The 22,178-nt window shown below is 49.4% G+C and overlaps 1 protein-coding gene across 1 annotated transcript in view; it reads right to left on the reverse strand.

Annotated features, from left to right (window-relative positions):
* Positions 1–9,379: 9,379 nt before the first annotated feature.
* Positions 9,380–22,178, reverse strand: part of LOC149325569 (uncharacterized) — a 37,867-nt gene continuing 25,068 nt past the window's right edge. Inside the window, exon 5 of the mRNA XM_089563541.1 lies at positions 9,380–9,498. Coding sequence (XP_089419667.1) covers positions 9,380–9,498 — 119 coding nt within the window. The remainder of the gene's footprint in view (positions 9,499–22,178) is intronic.

The following is a 22,178-nucleotide window of genomic DNA, read 5'->3' on the forward strand; positions in this document are numbered from 1 at the left end:
TACTTCGGGGAGAATCGCTTGGCACGGTTGATGTGATCGATCTCGACGACGCTTCTCCTGTCCTTGATGACCCTGACGCCCATGACATCAACGCCCTCACTCCTCCCACCGACGTCGCCGACTCGTCCTCCACGGATATGTTTTCCCATTCTGTCGATGCCGCTCTACCACCTCACCAACGCACCCAGCTCATCGCTTTGCTGCAGCGCTTCCGCGCATCCTTCGACTCTCCTCAAGCACCGTTGGGTCGTGCAACAGCGGTTCGCCACCATATCGACACTGGCACCCATGGACCCTTGCGCCAACGCCCCTACCGCGTCTCCTCCGCCGAGCGCCGCATCATTGATGACCAGGTGAACGACATGCTACATCGCGGCGTGATCCAGCCCTCTCACAGCCCGTGGGCTTCTCCGGTCGTGCTCGTCAAGAAAAAGGACGGCTCCATTAGATTCTGCGTCGACTACCGCCGGCTAAACAAAATTACTCGGAAGGACGTCTACCCCCTGCCTCGTATAGATGACGCGCTGGATTGCCTGCAGGGAGCGGAATACTTTTCTTCGTTGGATCTGCGCTCTGGGTACTGGCAGGTGCCGATCGCCGACGTCGATCGCCCGAAAACAGCTTTCATCACGCCTGATGGGCTGTATGAATTTAATGTGATGCCCTTCGGTCTGTGCAACGCGCCTGCCACTTTTGAGCGTATGATGGACAACATCCTCCGTGGACTTAAATGGCAGACATGCCTCTGCTACTTGGACGACGTTGTCATCTTCTCCAAGAATTTTCCGTCTCATCTTTTCCGCCTCGAGAGTGTTCTTCGCTGTCTCAGTGATGCTGGCCTGCAGCTGAACTTGAAAAAGTGTCGTTTTGGCGCCCGTCAGCTGACTATTCTAGGCCACGTCGTCTCCAAGGATGGTGTACTCCCGGACCCTGCCAAGCTCCGCGGAGTTGCTGATTTCCCGAAGCCCGCGTCCCTGAAAGAACTGAGAAGCTTTGTTGGACTTTGCTCCTACTTTCGCCGGTTCATCAAGAATTTTGCTGCCGTTATCGCCCCGCTGACGCAACTTCTCGCTGGTAGCCACGACTTGTCGGCTTGGTCCCCTGCATGCGATGAAGCTTTTGCAACGCTGCGCCAGCTTCTCACTTCTCCGATATTGCGCCATTTCGACCCTTCCGCGCCTACAGAACTCCACACGGACGCCAGCGGCATTGGTCTCGGTGCTGTTCTAGCTCAGCGAAAACCTGGTTTCAATGAGTACGTCGTTGCTTACGCCAGCCGTACACTCACAAAAGCAGAGACTAATTATTCTGTCACAGAGAAAGAATGTTTGGCTATTATTTGGGCGATCACAAAATTTCGTCCTTACTTATATGGGTGCCCGTTCGATGTTATTACCGATCACCATGCCCTTTGCTGGCTGTCTTCACTCAAAGATCCATCTGGCCGCCTCGCTCGTTGGGCTCTGCGTTTACAAGATTACGACATTCGGGTCATTTATCGTTCCGGTCGTAAACACTCCGACGCCGACGCTCTCTCGCGCTCCCCTCTGACCTCTGAGCCTGACCCACCATCTATTTCCGGCCTCGCACCTTCTCTTGACAACGTTGATATGGTTTCTGAGCAGCGCAAGGATCCTTGGATCACTTCTCTTCTGGATTTCCTAGCCAACCGCTCAGGGCACCTCCCTTCTAGAGCGCTCCGACGTCAAGCCCATCACTTTGCCTTACGCGACCAGCTGCTGTACCGTCGGAACTACCTCCCCGATGGTCGCAAATGGCTGCTCGTGATTCCAAGGCATCTCTGCTCCGCCATTTGTGCCAGTTATCATGACGACCCACAATGCGCTCATGCCGGTCTGCTGAAAACTTTTACCCGCCTACGCCTTCGGTATTATTGGCGGGGCACGTACCGTGTTGTCCGCCAATACGTACGCTCTTGCCTGGAATGCCAGCGTCGCAAGAACCCGCCACCGCACTCACCTGCTCCTCAGCAACCTTTACCGTGTCCCGCCCGGCCATTCGACCGTGTTGGAATTGACCTTTATGGCCCTCTTCCCATCACTGCCGCCGGGCACCGCTGGATCATCGTTGCCATTGATCATCTCATGCGCTATGCCGAAACTGCCCCGTTTCCAGCTGCGACTGCCTCTGATGTAGCCGGTAGCCGGTGATGTAGCACATCATTCTTCGTCACGGTGCGCCTCAGGAATTGCTCAGCGACCGGGGTCGCGTCTTCTTGTCCGGTGTCGTGGAAGCCCTCCTTCGGGAGTGTCATATCGTTCACCGCACGACGTCTTCGTACCATCCGCAGACGAACGGCATGACCGAGCGCTTTAACCGGACCCTCGGCGACATGATGGCCAAGTACATTTCTGCCGATCACTCAGACTGGGACCGCGTTCTACCTTTCGTTACATACGCCTACAACTCTGCAACGCGAGCCACTACTGGTTTTTCCCCGTATTTTCTTCTGTACGGACGCGAGCCTTCCTCCATCATGGACACCGTACTTCCTTACCGCCCCGATTCGTCCGAATTTACAACCGTTTCTCAGGCCGCTGCGCATGCCGAAGAATGCCGCCAACTCGCCCGTTCTTTTACTTCACACGACCAGCACCGTCAGAAAAGCTCCCGCGCCGCTCCTCCCGGTCTGCCGCCGCCCTATCTTCCTGAATCCTTGGTTTGGCTTTGGGTGCCCTCCTCCAGCCCAGGACAGTCTACAAAACTGCTGAGCAAATACCAGGGCCCCTATCGCGTTGTTCAGCAGGCATCGCCAGTTAACTATCTCGTGGAGCCCCTCTCGCCTTCGTCTGACCATCGCCGCCGCGGCCGTGAAATTGTGCACTTAGACCGCCTGAAGCCTTACTACGACCCAGCTATCGTCTCGTGCCCTTAGGCCGCCAGGATGGCGCCCTTTCATCCGGGGGGTATTGTAAGAAAGAGAGTTGGGGTTTGCTTCCCCAGCGGCTAGCGCCGACGAAGGAGACGAAGAAGATAGAAGACGAAGCTGACGAAGCTCGGGTGCGCGCTTGCGAACGCCGGCCTGCTGAGAAGCACTGCTGGGACAAGGACTGTAGCCGTCCACACTACCTGTGCAAGTCCCCACATTACAACTGTTTTTTTTTTATTTGGTATTTCAGTGCGCTGTCAGTGTGCGCCTTTGCATTTCACTCGCCGGTATTGCCGGGACGAATTCTGGAAGTATCCTCTTGGCTGTGACTGGCCGGAGTCTGTCTGTATTGAAATAAATTTGGCAACAAAAATATTATTATCAATATTACAATGAAGTCAGGCTGCAATCATGCTTCTAAAGGGGATTATCCGAGCAATGCGGACCTCTGCGTCCTATGAGAGGCAAAGGAAGGGAATTTACAGTAAACCTTACAAAAGCCCTCCGTGGAGTGCAGAAAGAAAAAGCACCGATGGACAAATCACTACTACTATAACAGAAGCATTCTCTAAGCGCCTAGCAAGAACGTCACCTAAAAACTCTCTAGCTGTCTCTACGCGGAAAACTTGGAATGCTATGCCGCCCTGTATTCTCTGCGTGACTGCAATGGTGGTAGTGGCGCCAGTGACGCCGGTGAAACTTTTTCGCTGAGGCTAATTTTCAACCGTGGCCAGCGCGATTATGCTGGCTGTTGCTACTGAATGCAACGCTTCGGCGCTCCCGTCTATCGGCGTGGAAAAAAATAGCCACTTCGTCCTCCTGTACCCACTACATAAAAGAAAGCACTAACAGCAGACACTGGCCTCAATAAGCACTGGTTAAACCGTCGAAGCTTGGTGCGCTTATACCTGTGCCGATTTATATTCTTCCCTGAGAGCTTAGAAAAAACAAAGTTTGTTCTTGTTATGGCAAGTACCAGATTCCTTCTGGACTGCTCGATCTGAGCAACTATGCCTTAGAAGTAGTGCGCTTTGTCCGTCTGTAGCTTTATTAGGCGCAGGTAAGATTTATTTTACTGTTTCTTCCTTATTGTTACAATACCCGCCGCATCACTAGCGCATTATGAAAGACGAATCGATTCATACCGCAACACAATAAGGTAGCCGGCGAAGAGCTTCTATTTCTGAGGTCTCAGATCATGCACCAACCAGCCCAAATTTCCACCCTTTTGAAGCTTCTATTTGCTTTCTGTTGTGCTATGATTTATTCTGTCCTTACTCATGAGCCAACTATCCCCAAAGCAAACGGTGCTAAACAACAGGAGTTGTTCATTTTACGCTTTAGTTTTTCCATCTCCTCTTTTCAGAGCGAGTTGACGTGTTACGTGTCCGAGACTCTGGACATAATATAAGAGAAATAATGTGATCAATGAAATGGGCTTCTGAAATGTTCTAAAAAGTTTCTTTTGGCAGCGACCGTACATAGACACTAAAAGGATTTGCGTCCAAAGACAAGCCGTGGCAATTTCACACCACTGTAAGACCGTAGTGCGCCTGTCTTGATTCCTGGTAGACAGTCCCTTTCTTTTGTTGAATTGCCACATTCGAAGAACAAACGTTGTGGTTCTCACTTTTTCTTTCAAGATAAGCCTAGTCATGCACCGTATTTCCAGAAAAGATAGAAAAATTTTTGGCTCCTCTCTTGGCCTTCGTGAAGGGTAATCTGCGCGCTAAAAGCTGCTACCATGTTGTTTTGATTTTGAATGTAATGGTAAATTAGAGGACCGATATCGACACTATTAAGTGTGAGCAGTGTTGTAGGCGTTACCGAAAAAAAGTAACTAAATACGTTACTCGTTACACTACAAAAAAGAACGCGTTACCGCCCTATGTTACCTACAAAAAAGGTAACGCGTCAGCGTTACCGTTACCGAAAAAAGGAATCGCGCGTTACTTTGCCGTTACTCCATGGCCATAAATTTTAATCAGTGCGCCTTCGCTGTAAGAACTCAAGATAATAATTTTATCAAGCTCATAATTCATATAATTCAAACTTCACAAAGAAAACAAAGCTGGACTCAACAAATTTACAGTAATTCTAGTGTGCTTCTGCTTAGGAAATTACGCGGAAATTGTGTTGAAATAAAGAAATGCTTAAATGTCATAGTTCCGGAAAAAATATATTTGCGCACTAAACAATTTTTTTTTACTTCAACCTGCATAATTATCGCAAAAATACGAGTGTTTACGTCAAGGTGTTCAAGTTCAGATTTCCTTGCTTGGGAACTCAATAACCAGAAACGTAGCCGCAGTTGCAGATAGAAAAAGCCGGTTGACTGCAATCCTCTTTTCTGTGCTGTACCATTGTACTCTTTCGACGGCTCTCTTGGGACCATCTTGTAGTAAACTGGCGACATTCCTGACTTTACTCAGAAGAGGGAACTGCTTCCACAAAGAATGCGAGAGTGTCGCCTGAAGACGAGACGTTTTGGTTGGAAAACAAGCTTACGCAGAAACTGACTTACAGATTTCTGCAAATGGTCCATTGGTGGCTCGGCATGCGTCCACTCTTTAGAGAGTTGTGTGTGAGATTGGTTTGGGGGTGAAGATAAGTGTGTCAGTGCGTGTGCGTGCTTTTTTTTTTTTTAGTTGAGTGCGTCGTCAAGGGCAGCTCTTTTTTGGCATGCATGCGAGACGCAACAAGGGTCGTCGAGGACACCGGTAGATTTTGTTTATTTGCAACATCATTTTCGCCGTTTATTTTTTTTAAAAAGAGGTGGAAGGGGACAATTGAAATAAAAAGTAACTAGTAACGTGACACTTCACGTTACCGAAAAATGTTAACGTAAGCACGTTACCCGTTACAGTTCCGAAATGATAACGAGTACGTTACTTAGTAACCGCAAAAAGTAATGCGTTACCGGTAACGCCGTTCCTTGTAACGAGTTACCGACAACACTGAGTGTGAAGCAGCAAAAGTGTCGAAATGCAGATCTCAGTAACAATATTGTCAATGCTACTGAGCTGGATCAATGGTACATTTAGATATTTAATACTTCAGAGCGAAGGGCGAAGGGTGCTTTCCAGGCGTAAGTAACTGTGAAGATTCACTTCTTAGAGAATAGTCTTTTTAAGCCGTAACTTTCTGCGTCAAGTACATTCCCTCTTTTCATCGCAATCTGCTCTTTTTACTGCGCTGATACATTCTACGGTGTGAAGAAAAGGTTCAAAGCACATTAACGGTTGTCACCGAAAAAAACGTTTTTCTGTTTCCCGCACGCCGTCTGAAACGTTTCTTTCCTTTATGTTGTTCACCTTTTCTCATAGTAAGCTGTCACTTACAAATGTCTCTTTCAAATGAAGAACCTCTCAGGAAAAACAAAATATAAAACTGCTGCTTAGTAACAACGAAAACTTTATACTTCATGCTTTACAGTCCTAGTTTGAAACACCAGAGCTTTGGAGCAAGGGCTGAAGTCTCGAGTGGGCTTCTTCCAATAAATGAAAATGTGTGCACTGCAGTTTCTCTTGGATATGAAAATCAGAAACATCACAGTTCTCGCAATCTCTGCAGTATACTGTGCCATCACGCTCATCTGCATTTAAAAGAATCTCAGCCGGGTGAAATATACACACAAATAAAATACTTGCAGCAGTTACTTCAAAAGTGACTCTTCTTGAGCCCGACTAGAAGATGTGAAGTATGCAATCCAGTAATGGACTGCCTTATTTGTTTTTCCGTGTCTCCTCTTGAACAGTGCACGTGGACGAATTATATTTAGTGTGAGTTTTCTAGCGAGGCAGTTGCCCATTGTCGGGACGCAGACCTCTCCGCAAGCTTTGATTCGACGACACCGTGGCAGTCACGAAGGACCACACACTCTGGAATAGCCCGAAGGCGAACCGTTTATTTCGGGTCTCCGAAAATCAATACGACGCTTCTCTCGGTCATGAGCAGGCAGGCAGCAGACAGACAGAAGGCATGCAGCGGACAAGGGGAAAGCTTAATGGGGCTGGACAGCAGGGCAACTCTCTTCAGATGCGCAGTCAACGCTGCCACCGAAGAATTCCCCAGTAGCAGAATGTGGCGGGCCCATGCGGATCCGACATGTCCAATGAGGCTGGTGGCTGCCTGCAGAAAAGCTGAAGGTCCCCTTGGGTGCAGTGCTAGCACAAAACGCTTGGGCTGCCCACTTCATGCCTGAGTGAGACCCTACTCGGCAATGCAAGGGCTGGAGCAGACTAGACAGCCCACCTAGGTCCCACCGCAGATAGCTGCGGGCTAAGATGCGGGCTCTATTATTGTGAAGTGCGGGTAACCCCAATAGGTGCTACCCGTACATCACCACGAGGGATCCGCAGTGCTGTTGTATGTGCAAAGAGGTAGTATTACCTCCTTCAGCATACATAGGTTCCGCGTAGAAAATACAGCGGCTAAACTTTGTGCTTCACTATGCAAAGCGTTACAGGAGAGCATTTTTGGCTGTCTGAGCTATACCTGTAGCGGTCTCGCATGGGCTGCGCATGGGCGCATTTGCCATTCCCATGCCTTCTCGTGTATGAAAAGGCTATCTGGTATGAAAGGGGTAAGCATGGGATGCATACAGTTCTTGCGTATTCAAGATGGGGCAACTTGATGGTCAATTGCGGGCACCCCCAATAGAGGCTGCCCGTGCAGTTTCCTGACAGAGCCAATTATGCTTTGTGTGGGCTAACACTAGCTATCCCGCCTGAACCTTACATGGGTCCTGCACTGAGAATACAGGGGCTGGACATGGGCCCATTTGCCATTCCCACATCTTCCTCGTTTGTGTCCTTTCCTTCACATCTGGTAGAAAAGGGTTAAGCTACAGACATAGCTTCATGGTGCTATACCTGTAGCTACCAGAAATCAATTTGCTTGGCTGGGATACGTAGTGCTGAGAACAAAAGTGAATCGTTGTGCACTGAAAAATGACATTAAGTATTTAAAGGTGGACAATGGTAAGGAATTTAAAAAAAAATGCCCCTTCTTTGCACGGCTACGACTACGTATATTGTGCCCGCCCCCCCCCCCCCCCCCCCCCCCCTCCTGCGCTTTTTTGCACTCGGCAAGGGAGTCTGTATTTTGACACTTGGCTTTAATTTCTTGTTTTGGCGGATGTGTCCAGGCTGTTTTAACGGTTGCTCTGGAGATAGCACCCGTATTGGCGTAACTGATAATGATTGCTTTGTGTCCATTGTTCTTTACGCACTGCTATGTCACACTGCTATGTGTTGTAAGGCACGCACGGGCTCACGGCAAAGAGAGGAAATTGTTTCTTGCTGCCAAAGTTCCTATATTTGTGAAGCCACCACAGAAGTTCAAGAGTGCTTCATTAGCGATCCACGCGCGTGACTTGACCGCGGGTAAGTGTCGGCAGCAACGATTTGTTTGTTACTATTGCATGCGCATGACTCAACCGTGTACCAGTGTTGGGAGCCTCGAAAGGATTTCAAGTAAAATAATTACATGTTTTCAACATTCATCAACTAGAATTCCATGAGTCAACGAATGCATCTGTTGTAAGTGAATTTTCCGCTGGTTATATGCTACGTTTGGTCTTCTGAGGGTACTTTGCAAAGAACGCTTAACGCAAATCCGTTTTCTATAAAGTCTCACCACCGTACCTATTCATTCACCGCTTCTGAAACTGAGTAAAGAAAACGTTGGACTACAAAAAGTGTATAAACTCAGTGTTAGTAATCGATCAATCAGTGTACGGCTTGCACCATTGCATTCGAACGATGTGTCTTTGTCTGAGATGATTACCACGAACTTAATGGTCTCAGGTGCCTGCGGCAATGAAAAAGAAAGAACTTGTATTTGGCTCATATGCAGCATGCATGAAGGAAAGATTTTTGTGTTCACTGCCGGCACTATGCAGCGCCTTCACGGAGTCCCTCATTTTCTCTGCAGCCACTGCTAATCTGGCACGACAAATGGCTTACACGTGTAAAATACTTAGATATATTATCCATCACACAGTGTTGCTTTACCCAAATAATGACAACAGAAGCCGTCTACACATGCCACTGGATAGAACTTGAAAATCGCCTCCGCTTGTACTCGTGGCGTTGTTTTCTGCGAACGCTCTTTACGTCGGTGTCTACAGAAGGCAAAAGAGTGCAGTATATTAGGGCTGCTTATAGTTGGCAGTAAAAGCGCGTAGGTATCGGCAAGACGCCCTGGTGTTACAAGTGCATGGTTTCCGGGACGCGGCGCCATTTTCTAGTGCTTTATTTCTTCCATTTCAAAAGAAAACATGCAGCAACTCTGTGCGCAGGTATTCGCTTCCATTTCCGGCGTTTATAATCGGCGAACTGAGGGTATCAGGGTAAGGTATTGAAGTTTCTCATCGGCTTTCACAGCGCAACCTATTCTGAGAAAATAGTTTCGCGTAAAACTGAGGCTTATGCAAAAGTGAAACAATCTTTTATGCTATTAAAATCTGTGGTGCAGGCCATCACCTCATTTGCAGGTGTCTTCTTTGTACAGCAACGTAGCGGCGCCACAGTTTTCATTGAATGCAGTGGCGCATTCTTCTGGGGCTGCAGCTTCCATTCCTTTTGAAAGCCACAGCAAGCAAGCTGAAGAAAAGAGGAACAAGATGGATATGAGCACCATGGCTTGTAACAAGCTGTATAAAATGATATTATCTGGCGATATAAATAATATATCACAATTTAGAGGTAGTCAGGAAAAGCGGTATAGTGAATAACCTCAACTTCTTTGTTTAAGGGCTCCGTCCACACTATTAGAAAATGTACAGGGTCGGTCAAAAGTTCCCAAGCCGCAGGGTCTGCTTTTGAACAGTATAGTGAGGCTGTTACGGTACTCGCCACCCTCATAATAACTCTAGAGGTCAAAAGAAGCATCGTTGTAACCTCTTACAGCCATGATAGCTTTATCGGGATGCGAAGCCCTTACTTGGAAAAGAGGTCTCCTACCGACTTGATGAAGTAGTCTATAGGTTTCACAGAATAATCTTACTGCATGTAGCTGTTATGCTGCACGCAAAGCAGCAGGTTCTGCGCTACCGTCACGAAAGTTGAGGAAATTAAGCGAAATTTTGACTTCTTAAAGAGCTGCTACTGTTTCGTAAAATACCTGCGAAATATCAAGCAAGGCACTATATTCAATTGAAATCGATAGTTTATTAGTAATGAACAGTTTAATCTAGAGCGAACGTTATTTATGGGAAGCATTCCAGGGGCATCAGCGTGACGCCGCTTTGCTAGAAAACGGGATCAATTTAACGACAGTAACGATAAGCGTTCGCCGATGTTACATGGAAAACTGGTGAAAATTTATATTTCCGTAAGACAGCACAAACGCACGTAGTGATGTATAGGAAACAAGTTATTTCAACGTACCAGTTGAATTCGGCTCCTTTCTAGGGTTGCGTGTCTTATCAAGTTATAGTATAAGTCGTATTTGAAGGAAGCGGTAGGGTAGTATCGTAATGACGGCGAAGGGTTCGTTATTGTCGTTTCCAGGTTTTTGGACCTCTGTTATTGTTGAAAACACTAGTAGAGAAAGAAAGCTAAGGGTTCAGTAGCTATATCCCTTCCCGGTGGATGCCCGAAGCCAGCCGAGAAAGAAGGAATAAATGAGAGACTAAAATAAGAAATGTAGAAACTGGTGCAGTACTAGATGGCTGCGGCATAATTTTGGCTATCTGGAGATCTCTGCTTTGACGTGGTGGTGGTGGTGGTGAAAACATTTATTTAGAAGGAACAGTAGGTATGTTTGAATCAGCCCGTAATGGACCGATCCTTACAAGCACTAGGTAGAGGTCCCTAGTTGGAGACCCCAGTGGCGTTGGCCGACGCCTGGGCGCGCCCGACTAAGGCTTGTTGGGCCTGTAAGTCGTGGCAGCCCAACAGGGTCTCCTCTCACTCCTCCCGGGTTGAGTTGGGGATAGAAAAAATGGCCGGGTTGGAGGGGCAGCCCCACACCTGAGATAGGTGTCAGAAGACACCGCATTACAGTGCGGCAGCTGCCGCTAAAGCAGAGGTCAAAATGTTTTAGTGCTGCTGGGCACAGCAATGTATTAGTGAGAAGGCACATAAGGAGCCGTTCATTCGCCTTCTTGAGGCCTTAACATGGGCGAGAGCAAACGCGATGACTGTCTTGATAGTGGGTTGTAACATCTTCGAAGGCATAGATCCGATTAGGATCGGGTTCCTGATCAGGTGGGGAGGAAAACAGCCTTGTGAGAGAGCGCGCGGGCTGCTGCGTCTGCTGCCTCGTTTCCTGCCACAACCTCATGAGCAGGGGCCCATATAAAGTAGCGGAGTGCGGAGCCCGTATCCCATATGCAGTTTTCGTAGATTCGATAGGCTAGAAAGGGCGTTCAGCCTTGTTCGACGTTGCGACAGCCCCCTCGCGAGTCGGTGATTATGTATTTTGAATCGGAATGTGAGTCCGCGAGAGCGATCGCGACCTCTTCTGCTTGTGTTGCGCTTCGAGCTCTGAAGGTGAGGCCGCTAACTATGTTCCTTTTGTGCGCTACCGCGGCCGTGTACCATCCCCCGCGGTGAGGGGCGGAGGCGTCCACGTAGTATGCACCAGTTTTGTTGCAATAATGTCGGGCTAGGGCTTGTGCTCGTGCCAGGCGCCGACCAGTATTGTCTTCGTGTGACATGTTGGCTGGAAAAGGTCGCACATGGAGGGCGCGTCTCCACAGTTCTGGGATGTGAAACCTGTCTTCCATGGGAGGAGTGTGCTGGATATGGAGCCGAGCAAGAAGGCGGAGACCCGACTACGTTAGCGACAAGCGCGTGTACGTGTTTGTAAGGTGCGCCTCCCGGATCTCTCGGAAAGTATTCGCCACCCCAAGAGAAATAAGCCGGCTATCTGAAGTAGTGACGGGGAAGTCGAGGGCACATTTAACAATTTTGCGAAGGATGACATCAAGGTCATCCTCCTCTTGTTTCCGTAGGTGGAGATAAGGAGTCCAATAGAGAATTCGGCTGGTTACGAAGGCGTTTGCCAGCCGCAAGGCATCCTTACTTCCTAACCCGCCGCGTTTGTTGGAAACCCGGCGGACCGTGCGGCCCACCTTGTCCCCCACCTTACGGAGTTTGGCCAATGTAGTGTCTGGCCGCCTGTGTTTGTGGATGTAGAGTCCAAGTACCCGTATCTCATCAGTTTCGCGTATGGCACCACTCTCAAGAGAAAGAGTTATTTTAGTTGAGCACTTTTGCGACGGGTGGAGGCGCACAAATTCTGATTTTTGAGCGGGACATTGAAGACCGCAGCGGCGGGTGTAGCGGTCTACAATCGTCGCCGCCGTTTGCGGGCTGGTTTCAATGCCCCCTGAACTGCCCTGCGTGGCCCACAGAGTGATGTCATCGGCGTGCAGGGCGTGCTGCATGCCGTCGACACCACTCAGCTGGGCCGGCAGGTGCATCATAACCAGATCGCAGAGCAGCGGCGAAAGTACCGCGCCTTTGGAGGTTCCCCGCGTGCCGAGTAGGTAAGGACCATGGTGTATATCTTAGATGCGGATGCAGGGCTGATGATTCATTAGAAATTGGGCTATGTATCGGAATGTGTTGAGGCCGCAGTCGATCTGGCTTAGGTTAGTGAGTATGATCTCGTGTGTTACATTGTCAAATGCTCCTTTACGATCCAAGGCGAGTACTGCCTGGTCATGATGGGGGCGTTCGAGGGGGTCAAGGACTTCCCGATTGAGTTTCAGGAGGACATCCTGTGCACATCTGTGTTGGCGGAATTCGAACATGGTGCACTGGCATCGCACAGTACACAGGCGAGACCTTAGTGCTCTTGAATTGTGAACAGCCGCCGCGGTGGCTCAGGGGTTACGGCGCTCGGCTGCTGACCCGAAAGACGCGGGTTCGATCAAGGTCGAGGCGGTTGAATTTCAATGGAGGCGAAATTCTAGAGGCCCGTGTAGTCTACCATGTCAGTGCACGTTAAAGAACCCCAGGTGGTCGAGATTTTCGGAGCTCTTCACTACGGCATCCCTCTTGCCGTAGTCGCTTTTGACGTTAAACCTTATGAAACATAAACCATCTTACTTTCTGAACGCAACGAGGGGGAAAGAGGTTTTAGATTTCAGTAAGGTTAAAACAGCGCAAAGGACGAGGACATAGGCAGGTACACACGAAACACAAGGGGCGCATACAGTCAACTGTTTATACATGAAGAATACAACGCAGTCTCTATCAAGCGAAACCCAAGCACGTGATCGCCCCGTCGCTCGCACATGTACAAACAAAACTGAGGTGAGAACACAGCTTACTAACCGTGTACCACTGCTGGATGCTAAAGAACAATGTAAAAACTTGAGTGAAATGCACGCTCCGCTTCATGTAAAAAATAGTGACAATAAGTGAGCATGACAGAGGTGAAAAGAAGGCAAATGTCATTTAACAATTACCCGAAGTAACTGCGAACTTAAAAAGATGCTTTTGTCATTCAGCAATTTACCGGTGTAAGGCCCAAAAGTGAGGGAATAAAAACACGAAGGCGAAATGCAAAGCAATACAAAACAAGAGTAAAAGCCTAAGAAAACGAAAGGTCAACTAAAGTCAGGTGAAAGTTACGAAGTTAAAAACGTGAATTGCAATGATAATAAAAAACTGGCAGGAAAAACAGAATGGGCGCGAGTGTGGGCAGAAAAAAACAACAACATGGTAAATATATTCACAAACACCCTATATCCCGTGAAAAATTTGGTCCCTCGATAACTGAATAGTGCCAAAAAAAGGCAACGTTTTTAGAAGTAGCCCTCCAGAAAGCCTGTTTCCACTGGTAAAAACGAAATATAGGGGTGCTGATACATTTGTTACTGGATTTTCATATGTGGAACGCTGCCACGATTTCCCTTTATGTCTGGTCCCTCGATCTGAAGACGAGCGTGGTGTTTTCATACAGCGGTTTGAACAGAATCTAGCTCTTGCCCTTAACATTATTGGCAGCCATTACAATGCTGGGCTAAGTGACCTCCTGCATTGTTATTCACAGTACAGATGGGTTCACGTGCGCTTTCATTGAACAATCTACCGGTTTTTTTCAAAATAGGCCTTGTAACAGGTGAGGGGCATTACATACACAAACCCAGGAATGCATTCTATGAATTGCTCCTCGTGCTTGATGGAACATTGTGGCCTACCATGCTTTTTCTGTGTCGCGAACGCGCACTCTATGCTTAACATCAAGCATGCCATAACATGACACATAACATCAAAAAAGTGGCTAGCTGTTACTGGGTAAAGTTCATCGTCTCGGCTGCGTGCAAGCTTAGCACAGTATGCTCCTTTGTTGCACAAAAAAGCAGGGAAGGCTCCAGTGTTCCATCAAGCACTAGAAGGAATTGGCAGCATGCATTTCTGGGATTGTGTCTGTAGTTCTACTCACCTGTGGCAAGGTCTATATTGGACAAATCGGTAGGCGTTTCAACGCAAGCGCACGTGAACACAACTGAACTGTGAATAAGACTGGAGGAGGTCACTTAGCCCAACATTGTAATAGATGCAAGGGTAAAGGTGGGGGTGACAGAAAAATTCCTGGCAAACCACTGTTTAAAAACACGACCTTTGCGTTCAAGCCTAGGGACTGGACAGAAAGGAAAATCATGGAAGTGTCGAGCAAAGAAAATCCCGCATGAAATGTGTCAGCAACTCCTCTGTTTCTATTTTACCTGAGGAAATTATTTTTCTACAGGGCTGCTTGTGAAAGGGTTGTCTTTTTTTTTTTTCACAGTTCAGTCTTCCAGGGTTGAAAGTGTTGACGAATTATTTGCTGAGTTTCAGCATTTTCTACCATGAATTTCTGTGCCCACTCTCGCGCCCCTTCTGCCTCTTTCATACGGATGTTTCCTTTTTTTGTAATTCACATTTGTAACTTCGTCACTGTCATCTTTACTTTGGTCGATCGTTGGTTTTGTAGGCACTGCCTCTTGTTTTCAGTTGCATTGCATTTCGTTATCATGTTTTTGTTCCTTCCCTTTTCTCCCGGTAAATTGTTGAATGACATTTGCCATCCTTTTTATCTCTGTCATGCTCACTTATTGTTGCTGTTTTTTACGTGAAGTTCAGTGTGCATTTGGCTGAAGGTTTAATGTTGGTCGTTAATATTCAGCAGTGTTATACTGTTTGTAAGATGGGTTCTCACCTCAGTTTTCTCTGTACATGTCCAAGCGACGAGACGGTCACATGCTTGGGTTTCGCCTGATATGGAGTGCGTTGTTTTTTTCTCGCGAATAAAGAGAGAACAGCCAGCGTCCGTAATGCTTTGCGTGTTCCTCGTTGCCCATGTCCTCGTATTTTCAGAGGTTTAACCGTTCTGGAACTATGAACCAACTGGCCTGGAAGAACGCCCTAATAAAGATTTTAAATTGCCTCAACGCTTGATCTTAATAAAATAAAGCTTGCAAAGTCTGTCGCACATAAGCATTCCGGTTGGTCGTATATAACGTATGCCAGGCATTAGCAAGAAGACGTGAAAATTTGCCAATAGACAACATTTCCTGGACTTAACAGTTCAGATTGAGCCTCCAGCGAGCACACAATTCAGAAATGTACTATTCTGCTCGAATTCACGTCTCCGCCCTTACGCGTGCATGATCGCTTGTGTTTTCATCATGCCGTTTAGTCCACTGAATTATCTCTTAAATTTTACTGTGTCTGCATTTCAGGCCTATAACCGCAAAATTATTTTTTTACTAGGCCTATCGCTTTTCATCTTTTTGTGGTTTATGGTTTATGGGGTTTTAACTTCCCAAAGCGACTAAGGCTATGAGAGACGCCGTAGTGGAGGGCTCCGGAAATTTCGACCACCTGGGGTTCTTTAACGTGCACTGACATCGCACAATACACGGGCCTCTAGAATTTCTCCTCCAAAGAAATTCTAGCCGCCGCGGCCGGGATCGAACCCGCGTCTTTCGGGTCAGCAGCCGAGCACCATAACCACTGAGCCACCGCGGCGGCTTTCATCTTTTTGTATATGAATGTCAAAGTTTATTTATTTTTTTTTTATTCATGAAAATTTAGACAACACAGTGCCTTGGTGCAGAGGGCAAAAGGCGAAGATCAATCCGCCTGACTGGGCCCTAAGCACCACTCGAACACAACAGCAAGGGGCACATATATACACATACATAAACAATATAATGATCACAGTGTAAATGTTTGTGCAACACAACTTCCTAATAGAAACATACATTATATTCTTATTAGCAGAGACAACGTCTAAAAAAAATCACAGGAAAGGACAGTGCAAGAGCATAAATCAAAAATATGTATGGAAACTAATAGTATACCTAGAAAAACAAAATAGAGAAAAAAACACAAAACAGAGCAGTGCAAGAGCAGATACAGATCCCACATATATATAGAAACTAACTGTGTACACAAAAAATAAAACAAATGTGCGATCAATAGAAAGGTGTAAGCAGAAAAAAAGAATTATTGTGCATTTTCCTGAAAATAAATTTTCGCCCGCTTACGAAAAGCAAAGAGAGAGGAAGATTTCTCCATAATATCAATTAAGTCGGGATGGGAGATCAAAAGGTTTGGGATTTGCCAGTTTAAAGACTGCCTACCATAGTTTGTTCTGTTTCTTGGTTTCTGTATTTTTGTGTGCCTGAATTCATATCGTGTTTGATCGGTCATGTATTTAGAAAAAAATTGTTGACGATTGGCAATGAGTTCCAAGAATGCCACCTGAGACAGTCGCTCATAATATAATGTTTGTATAGGTAGTATTTGGTTTTTGCTGAAGTAGGAGGATGTGGAGTCATATCTTGATAAATTTTCGATAAAGCGAATAGATTTCTTTTGCAATAAAAAAAGGCTTTCAAGATTTGCTTTTCCAGTGACTCCCCAGATAAGCAAACAATAACGCAACCTTGAATGAACTGCACTAAAATAAAGCTGGCGCCTTAGCCGCAGCGGTAGAAATGGGCGAAGCCTGTTGAGCATTCCAATGCATTGTGCTATGGTACGCTTAATGCGCTGAATATTTGGTGTCCAGAGGAGATTTTCGTGCAATTGTACGCCTAAGAATTTCACTTGCGTAACGCGCTCTAAAGGTCGAGACTGGAAAATTATCGGATTAGCGATGTGAATTGGTCTGTTGCTAGAAGAGAATACAATATATTTGGTTTTATTAACATTGAGTGCTAGTTGGTTGGCTGCAAGCCACTGTGACAAATTGGTCAGCCATATATTTATAGTAGCAGCTGCAGTTGATAAGTTAGGTGTAGAAAAGAAAACGCTGGTGTCGTCTGCATAGAGAATGATTTCTGGCGTGCCTGGTATTGATACAATGTCGTTAATATTGCAACGGATAATCTCCGTGAAGACGACGCAGAGGAAGTGCCCGGTGTGTGCGCGCTTGCCGCTCGGGGCTAGCTGTGATCTGGACCCTGTGCTCCGGTCGTCCTTGTGCCGACATAGACTTCGGGCCACGTAACATCTTTGGTGGACGTGCCGGGTAAACGATCTCCACGCCACGCAGCTCCGAAGCGGTCGTCAGGCCGGGGCTACTACCATCATGGCTCCACCCGGCGAGTCACGAACCACTCCCTCTGCTCCCTCTGCTCCCTTCGTGGTCATGGCTCCTCCCCGTGACCCTGGTACCTTTTCTGGGAACGGCGGCACTGATGTCGACGACTGGCTCAGCCTATATGAGCGAGTGAGCACCTATAACCGGTGGGATCCCACCGTGATGCTACCGAATGCGATCTTCTATCTTAGTGGCACGGCCCGGGTCTGGTACGAAACCCACGAAGAAGAACTGACGAGCTGGGACACTTTTAAAGAAAAGCTCCGTACTTTGTTTGACAGACCCGATGACCGGAAGCTCTCCGCGAAGAAGCAGCTCGCGTCGCGCGCCCAGTCGTCAACTGAAAGCTATGTGGCATATATCCAAGATGTCTTGGCGCTTTGCCACAAGGTCGACGCCGCCATGACCGAGTCCGACAAAGTGAGCCATATTCTGAAAGGGATTGCGGATGATGCTTTTAACTTACTGGTTTGCAAAGACTGCACCAGCGTGGACGCCATCATAAAAGAATGCGTCATTTCGTACAGGTTAAAAGCCGCCGAATTCCACAGCAGTTCTCTCGGCTCCCTAATACTGCCGCTACTTCTTCCTGTGAGGAACACCGATTACCGTCCCGCGCCTCTTCCGATGATGACCCCGTTACCGGCACTGTGACCCGCATCGTTCGCCGCGAACTGGAAGCCCTTGCGCCTGTTCTGCCCCGTCCGACCGCACCTGATAACTCTCTACCCACCGTGTCGCTGATTCAGGCCGTCGTGCGTCAGGAACTCGCTCACCTGAACCTTCCTCCGGCTGTGTGTACCATCAGAAGCCCGGACACCCCCCAGCCACCTCTCTCTGTTTATCGTCGCACCTATTATTCTCCGCAGCGTTATCGCAATCCAAATGAGTGGCGTACGGCAGACGACCGCCCCATCTGCTTCCGGTGTTCTCGCATTGGCCACATCGCCCGACATTGCCGCAGTCCATGGTCTTCACCAGCCCGCAGCGTCTGCCCCTCCTTCTACAGTTCTACCTCGACCCGCACCTTCTCGCCCCGAGCTCCGTCCGAACCATCTGAAGCAGCCGTTTCCCCTCCACGCCGATTCTCCCGCTCTCCGTCGCCGCAGGGCCGCCGCTCTCGCTCTCCACAGTCGCCTTCAACCAGCCGCTCCCATTTGGAAAACTAAATGATGCAGCTCCCGGAGGTGACGCTGCATCAACGACCCGGACCACAAATCCTCTCTCGACCTCTCGACCAAATCTCCTGGACGTCTTTATCGACCGTGTTCCTGTGCGCGCCCTGATTGACACCGGTGCTCAAATATCAGTGATGAGTGCTGCCCTCCGCCGTCGCCTACGCAAAGTCCTCACGCCTGCAATGTCCCGTGTGCGTGTCGCGGATGGTGGCACGCCTGCTGTCGACGGTACGTGTACCGCGCGCGTTACCATTGGCGGCCACAGTATACCGGTTCAATTCACCGTGCTGACCACCTGTGCCCATGACCTCATTCTTGGCTTGGATTTTCTGACTGACCATTCCGCCCTCATTGACTGCTCAGATGGCGTCCTACACCTCGAACTTCCACTGCTGGATTCAGAACCCGTCGAAATATCCCTGTGACTGTACAGTACCGATTATGCTCGCCTGTCATCCCGAACCGCCTCTTTCGTTCCACTGACCCCATCTCGCCCAGTTCCTGATGGCGACTATCTCGTTACGCCCAACCTTGACCTCCTGCTGACCCGTAACGTTGCCCTACCTCATACCATCGCCACCATCCAAGCTAACGCCCTTTCTCTGCCTTTCCTCAACTTCGGCGTCTCTTCTCAAGTGCTCCCGTCCGGCATCTGCGTGGCTACCCTATCTCCTCTCGCTCCTTGCCACGTCGCTCAGTTGGCCAACACCCCTGTTCACGACACTGCCACCCCGCGCCGGCAGTCTCCTCAGTCGCCCGACGCCTTCACGACCATGATGGCCACCGACCTCAGTCCCGACCAAACTGCCCAGCTTCGTGCCCTTCTCGAATCTTTTTCGGATATTTTTGATGTCAACAACACGACGCTAGGCCAAACTCTCGCCGTCAGGCACCGCATTGAAACCGGCGATGCCCCTCCCATCCGCCGCCGCCCCTATCGAGTCTCTCACGCCGAGCGTCAAGTTATCAATGCGGAAGTTACTAAAATGCTCGCGAAAAACATTATCGAACCCTCGCACAGTCCCTGGGCCTCACCCGTTGTACTTGTGAAGAAAAAGGATGGCTCCTGGCGTTTTTGCATTGATTATCGGCACTTGAATAAGATCACCAAAAAGGACGTGTACCCCTTGCCGCGTATCGATGACGCCCTTGACTGCCTTCATGGTGCCAAATTCTTCTCATCCATAGATCTTCGCTCCGGCTACTGGCAAATTGCTGTAGACAATCAGGACCGTGAAAAGACCGCCTTTGTGACACCTGACGGGCTTTACCAATTCAAAGTTATGCCTTTCGGATTATGCAACGCGCCAGCCACATTCGAGCGCATGATGGATGCCCTTTTGCACGGCTTTAAGTGGTCCACCTGCCTGTGCTACCTTGATGATGTCATTGTCTTTTCGCCCACGTTTTCCACTCATATCACTGACCTTTCCCAGATACTTTCCCTCTTTCGTCATTCTGGCCTGCAGCTCAACTCGTCTAAGTGCCATTTCGCGCGCCGCCAGCTCACCATCTTGGGTCATGTCGTCGACAATACGGGGGTCCACCCTGACCCTGAGAAGATCCGAGCCGTCAAAGACTTTCCCCAGCCACGTTCTTCTAACGACGTCCGAAGCTTCTTGGGGCTCTGCTCCTACTTTCGTCGATTCGTTCAAGGCTTCGCCGACATCGCCCGCCCCCTAACTAACCTTCTGAAGAAAGACACCACCTTCATCTGGGGACCCGACCAGGCACAAGCGTTTTCCAACCTGATATCGAAGCTTACTACTGCGCCAGTTCTCGCCCACTTCGATGTGACCGCTCCCACTGAAGTTCGCACCGACGCCAGTGGCTACGGCATCGGCGCTATCCTCTCACAGAGACAATCCGGAGAGCACCGTGTGATCGCGTACGCCAGCCGTCTCCTCTCTGCCCCGGAGCGGAATTACTCAATTACCGAACGCGAGTGCTTAGCTCTTGTCTGGGCTGTTGGGAAATTTCGCCCATATTTATACGGCCGCCCCTTTACAGTTGTCACTGACCACCATGCGTTATGCTGGCTCTCTTCCTTGAAAGACCCTACAGGACGGCTTGGTCGTTGGGCACTGTGCCTGCAGCAGTACCATTACTCTGTACTCTACAAGTCTGGCCGCTTGCACGCCGATGCCGACTGCCTTTCCCGTTACCCCGTTGGCCCGTGTGACAATCTTGGCACTGACAGCGTGGATGCTCTGTGCTCCCTCTCTGTCCTCGCTAACATGGCCGAAGAACAGCGCCGCGATGCCGAGCTGCGCTCCATCATCGACCGCCTCAACACCGCCCCATTCGACCCTCCGATGCGCCGCTTTGTGCTCCGTGATGGAGTTTTGTACCGCAGGAGCCTTAGCCAGGATGGCCCAGACCTCCTTCTCGTTGTGCCCGAGCACCTTCGCACTGCTGTCCTCCAAGAGCTGCATGATCTGCCCACTGCTGGTCACTTGGGTGTCTCCCGTACTTACGACCGCGTGCGTCGTCGATTCTTTTGGCCGCGCCTCTACCGCTGTGTACGCCGCTATGTTGCTGCCTGCGATGACTGCCAGCGCCGGAAACGCCCCACCACTCTGTCAGCCGGTCTGCTTCAGCCCATTGACGTCCCACCCGAACCTTTCCATCGCGTTGGCTTAGACCTTTTGGGACCATTTCCGGAATCCGCCTCGGGCAACAAATGGATAGCTCTTGCCACAGACTACGCTACCCGTTACGCGATCACACGCGCACTGCCCACCAGTACGGCTACTGATGTTGCCGACTTTCTTTTGACCGACCTTATCCTACATCATGGAGCTCCCCGTCAACTGCTGACCGACCGAGGCCGATGCTTTCTGTCCAGAGTTGTCGCTGACATTCTTCGATCGTGCTCTACGAAGCATAAGCTCACCACCGCCTACCACCCGCAGACGAACGGCCTCACAGAACGCTTCAATCGCACTCTCACCGATATGCTGGCTATGTACGTTTCTCCGGACCATCACGACTGGGATACCGCTCTCCCCTATGTGACCTTCGCCTACAACTCCTCCCGCCATGACACTGCCGGTTACTCCCCTTTTTATCTTTTGTATGGCCGCGAGCCCCTGCTGCCTCTGGACACGCTGCTTCCCACTTCTACTGCTCCGCCATCTGCATACGCCCACGACGCCATTACCCGCGCTGACCACGCTCGCCAACTCGCACGCTCCCGGCTCCTCGCTTCCCAGACCTCTCAGCAGGAATTCTACAACCGCCGTCACCGTGTGATCTCCTTCACCCCTGGCTCCCTCGTCTTGCTTTGGTCGCCATCTCGCCGCGTGGGGCTCTCTGAAAAACTTCTGTCCCGCTACATCGGCCCGTACCGTGTTCTGCGCCGTCACCGCAGTCACCTACGAGATCGCTCCGGCCTTCCCCGGTGCCACGTCCTCTCAGCATCAGACCGATGTTGTGCACGTCTCTCGCCTCAAGCCCTACGTTTTGCAGTCCCCCTCACCGCCCTGATGAGCACCGAGACGGTGCCTTTCCGACCGGGGGGCCATGCAACGGATAATCTCCGTGAAGAC

Source organism: Amblyomma mixtum, chromosome 10 (genome assembly GCF_055824585.1).
Source record: "Amblyomma mixtum isolate Tamu chromosome 10, ASM5582458v1, whole genome shotgun sequence".
In the NCBI taxonomy this organism is placed as follows: Eukaryota; Metazoa; Arthropoda; class Arachnida; order Ixodida; family Ixodidae; genus Amblyomma; species Amblyomma mixtum.